General features: G+C 39.8%; 1 protein-coding gene across 2 annotated transcripts; it reads right to left on the reverse strand.

The window, feature by feature from the left end:
- Nucleotides 1-229: 229 nt before the first annotated feature.
- LOC119548156 (gustatory receptor 23a) lies at nt 230-2,587 on the reverse strand. Of its 2 annotated transcripts, none has more exons than XM_037855259.1 (3): nt 1,718-2,587; nt 390-548; nt 230-333 (listed from the first exon to the last, which is right to left on the reverse strand). In XM_037855259.1, the coding sequence occupies exons 1-3, from the start codon at nt 2,585-2,587 to the stop codon at nt 250-252; spliced, it is 1,113 nt and encodes a 370-aa protein (XP_037711187.1). In that variant the 3' UTR covers nt 230-249. The 2 variants fall into 2 exon arrangements, with proteins under 2 accessions (XP_037711187.1, XP_037711186.1); XM_037855258.1 differs by lacking the exon at nt 1,718-2,587 and adding an exon at nt 613-1,494.
- Nucleotides 2,588-4,851: the final 2,264 nt, after the last annotated feature.

The raw sequence follows: 4,851 nt of genomic DNA on the forward strand, positions 1-4,851 counted from the left end.
GCTCTTAGTTTGTCTGCTTCCCAGAGAATGTGTGTTTCATAATTAAATCATTGAACATTTAAGTAGTTTTATTTAGGGCTGAAAACTTCTTTGACTCATTTGGGAAATGAAAATGTGAAACTTATGGTTTGTTAAAAGTAAAGCTTTTCTTAATTTAATTATTTTATGAAAGCGGTTTATTATCTTTAAGTGTTCGCCCAGAAACTCTTATTAATGAAAAATATATTTTGGGACCTCTTCTGCTTATCCTTATCCAGCACTAGGCCTCGAACTCCTCTCAGCAAACATGAACTGTATGAGAATGACAAGATAAGTAACCACCGCTGCAAACATCTAAATGGGATTATATAGGTAACTATATAACTTTTCAGTATAGTACTTATACTTACACTACTTAGCAGATGCAGATTGAGACTAAAGAAATCCTTGGCGGTGACCACAAAACGTTGATGTAGTGTTTGCAGAGAAAATTCGCTCACCAAATCATTATAACGCTTGCTGCCCTGGGGTTTAACCAACTTCGATATAAGACAACCGATTTGACGGCCCTGAAACGATAGTTATGATATTTGTATATTGAAAGAAAATATAAATTATTTATAAGTTCCTCACTAGGTTATAACTTTGTTGGCAGTGCCAGCAGGCAGCCGACATCTGCAGGGCCACATTGAAAATAAAACCCAAGTTGAGGAGAATGGCGTAGAAACTCTCCGGACTTGTTCTTAAATCCACAAAAAGCCAATATGAATTGCACACAAAGAGTGCAAAGTATACTATGATGATGATTAGAAGGCTGCCCCCGAAACATCCATTGATCCGATCGAAAAGGTTATGAAGCCCATTATAACTTCTTTTAAGGTCTCGAATTCGATGGGTCTGCTGGTCCAGGAACTCTGGCCTCTGCTTACATTGTGGCCAACGACTGGATAGTTCCCTGGCCAAAAGCTGAAGCTGCTGCTTGGTCTGACGAACCCTAATGTTCGCCTTCATGACTTCCAGGATAAAGGAGATAATCTGCATCTGCAGAGCCAGGAAACTGGGTAGCATTCTCAGGTGATAGAACCTGACTCTATTGGCATATCCGGGCGCATTTGAACACACCAAATACTCGACTCCAAAAATGGGCATTAGCATTGCCAGCGCAGTGAAGGCCATCCAGGGATCAGAGTCCTCAAACACAACCACCTCATCCGTCTGGTCTCGTTGGGCTCTGAGCCCCTCAAGGAATGTGATGACCACAATGAAAGCATGCGATACTGACTGAAAAATTGTGAGCATATGACGCAGTATGCAGTCCATATTGCAGTCAAGTGATTGGGCAACAATCACACTTTGCGTCCAAATGAATGTATACCAGGCTGACCAGCTCAGAAACCGCAACCACAAGATCAATCGAGACAGTCTACTGAATCTCAGGGAAAATGCCACCAAAATATGGTGGAATATCTTGAGAACCACTCGTGAGATTACTTGCACTCTTGTCGGGGGAAACATTGTAACTAAAAGGGAATTGTTTCGATGGAAATTCAGTTAATATACTTGTCAGAATGCCAATGCATCATTGTCACTGTTAATTAGCTATGATTTGCCTTACTCGTATATAGAGCAGTCTTGATTGATGGTCTGCTAATTTATATGGGTTGTAAGTAGTTGAGAATGGTGGTTTGTCTTAAATGAATATATATTAACTCTATGTTATCAAATACAGTGAACTTACATTTTCAGATCCAGAATCGCCGTGCCAAAATAAAGTGGCAATGGGAGTACCGAAGTCGATTCCGGTGGCTCCATTGAAGATCATGCCACGTACGTCCTGTGCATAGTACAGACCCATGAGCGTCCAGTAGGCATTGGTCACAAACTGAAAACTAGACAGCAAGTGCAGACCCAGCATTCCCCATCCATAGCAGTCGCTGAACATTTCGTAGCACTCGAAGATCCTCTCATAGGTGGACCGAAGGGTCTGAAGTTGACGACACTCGTGAACTCCGTAGGGCTGCCAGAGATCATTCCCCGAAGCCAAGGACAAAAGGGATCTTCGCAACTGAAGAGATCGCTGATTGAGATCCATAACATGCTGCACCAGTTGAACATAGCGAAATCGAAAGAGCCACATTAACGGCAAGGATATAATGAAAACGGGCGAAACCATTTCTTCATTATTAATAAAAAATCTTATGAGATCACAAGTAAACTGGACCCCTATTAGGGGCAGAAGATAAACCGCCTGGCGACGTTTGCCAAACATTCCCAGTCTTTGCAGCTGCAACTCCGACTGGAAACGCAGATCCTCCAGCTGACTGTGGGTCCTCTGCTTCAGGACACTCTCTAAGAGGAGAAAAAGTCCCATCACTGTATTTCCTAAAAACAGCGCAGTGCCTACAACATTTCCCACACTTTCGACTGCCATCGATGAAAAGCCAATGGCAACTTTCAGTAAATACACAAAATATGAAATCCAACATAAGCGTAAAACCAGAGATATGAAAAGCCATCGCGACTGGGTGTTCGGTGGCAAAGGTATTAAACACAGTAGCCACAATATTATATTAAGAAAACGACGTGTAAAACACTCCAAAGACTTCATGTTGGACTTGTAAATTGGAACTGATTGGACCTGGCTTTGGCGCACTCCATTTAACTATCAATCAGCTATTACATTTAAGTGAACCATGACTATGGAGTTTTCCTTTATTTGGCTAGGACTTGACACATACTTAGCAGAATGACATTTGTAAAGAAAATGGAGTGAAACCAATTTAAGAAGAAATTACATTTCACAAATTACAAGTTATGTAACATCAATAAACCCATGTCTATGATATATCTCAAACTCACTTTGCAGTCGATAAGTCTATCGATTTTTTATCGATAATTCAAAAAGAATCACATTTACGGATGGGAATCTAACTTTAATTAATACTTTTTTACGGGGCGAACATTTTGCCACTATATGACGAAGAGCCAGTGAAACTTTGAGCAGGAAAATCAGAACTAGCGACTTATCTGGATGAAAGAGGTTATCCCACACTATGCGATGCATCTGAAGAACTCTATTAATAACGGTTGTGAAGAGACTATTGTAGGATGATCTATGGGTTAATAAAACCAGCCGAAAGGTGAATATAGTGGACATGACCAACTGCGACATCCAAATCACCCAGTAGTAGATACTGTTCTCAGACAGTTTTTGGAAGTCTCCCTTAAGGAAAAAGTAGATTGCAGAGTATAGCCATCTTTATGTATATAGCGAGGAGTTTCCATTGCCAGCAGGTGTGATGTTTTCAAAGTTTTCCCTTTTTTCCAACATATAGAAAGGATCCCAACACAAAGAAACAGCAGATGCCGTAGATACATATCGCACCACCCTTAATAAGCCACATATAAATATGCCCTTTCTGGTGGTATCGACTGGTCGACATTCTCTGAACTGAATTGGGGAACCTATAAGCCGTAGGCTTAGATATCGCGCATTCGCAATGTTAGCCAGTGCCGTAATTGAGCTAATTAACACATTAATAAATGAATAAAGTCAATAGATTAATGTAAATGCAAATTAGTTAGATGCGTTTGTGAATATATTTCAATATAATCAGGGGATTAGGACTCGCGTGTATTTTCCATTTACTAAATTATAGCAAAAGTGGATGCATTTTTTTGTATATTCTCCGTTTATTTTGGTCACGTTCTAGGCAAAAAACCCATAATTGGCACTAACCAATTTCTTTTGTTCACAACGAATCGTTTTCTACGCACAATATGTGACATCGAAAAGTTGTTCCAATTTAATTTGACTTTGATCGCCAGCTGACGCAAATGTCGGGCATGATGACATGTCCCCCATCGTTATCCGGATATCTACGGATATAACCCCCACAGCGGGGTGCAAATAAGCAACATTAGGGGGCGAACATGTCTCATTTTGTTTATGGATTTACATCAGGACAAGCTGTGACCAAACGGCCAGCGAATGCCATGTTATTGTAATTTAAATGCTTGATTTTTATGAAAAACTTTATTAACAGATGAACAGTTTTTATCTGCGGATCGACACTTTGGTTTATTTGCGAAAGAGAAAACTTTTCCGCTTTTTATAACCGGAAAAACACTGGTTCGCTCCATAAAGATTAGTGATTCATATTTATAGATTTTTATTTTCTGGCTCTCCAAATCTAGTCTTTAAAATCGGAATACTTATGAGGGGGCGGAGTGGGGCAAAAGTTTTGTATCGTGTCCATAGATGGCAGTGATGGGCTTCTGTGTTTTATTGCCCAAGGAGTCGAGCAGTAGCCGAGAACTTCATAAATCACAGAAGTTTGTTTTTGGCCATGAAAAGGCTTACGGGGGTTTATCAAAATGAAAATTTATTGGCGCTTGGAATTTCAGATTTATGTTTTTCCACCCTCTGCCGATTCTAAGAAATACGCATTTCATTGACAAGGGGTTAGAATATTTCGAAAAGTATTCCCTAAATTATTCTAAATATTTTTTAAGGGCTTTGCCAACTTTAAGGCGGTTTTGTATTGAAAAAAATCAAAATTCCGTTTCATTTACGTAGGTAAACCAATCCTTAAAATTACAATATTTACGTGTATGAAGAGAAACTCCATACGCAGTTATTCGTTTGCAGTTTCATTTTTCAAAGCAAACACATTTGCGGACTGGGCAGCCGCAGCTTCTGGTCTCGGATTAATTTTCATTTAAATTCAAGTTGGTTAAATATGCAAAAAGTCCTTCGGTGCAGCACAGGACCTGTAAGAAATGTGTGTGTGTGTGTGCGGCTAGTTAACGAACCAGTTTGCCACTTTGAGTAGTTATTAAAATTGCAAAAGTCCATTTGCGACACCTTTT

This window comes from Drosophila subpulchrella, chromosome 2L, assembly GCF_014743375.2.
Source record: "Drosophila subpulchrella strain 33 F10 #4 breed RU33 chromosome 2L, RU_Dsub_v1.1 Primary Assembly, whole genome shotgun sequence".
NCBI lineage: Eukaryota > Metazoa > Arthropoda > Insecta > Diptera > Drosophilidae > Drosophila > Drosophila subpulchrella.

Coding starts and splice junctions, on each gene's coding strand:
- LOC119548156 (XM_037855258.1), bottom strand. CDS start 1,494: ATGTTTCCCCCGACAAGAGTGCAAGTAATCTCACGAGTGGTTCTCAAG. Junction 549..612: donor GCCAACAAAGTTATAACCTA/GTGAGGAACTTA, acceptor CTATCGTTTCAG/GGCCGTCAAATCGGTTGTCT. Junction 334..389: donor ATCTGCATCTGCTAAGTAGT/GTAAGTATAAGT, acceptor AATCCCATTTAG/ATGTTTGCAGCGGTGGTTAC.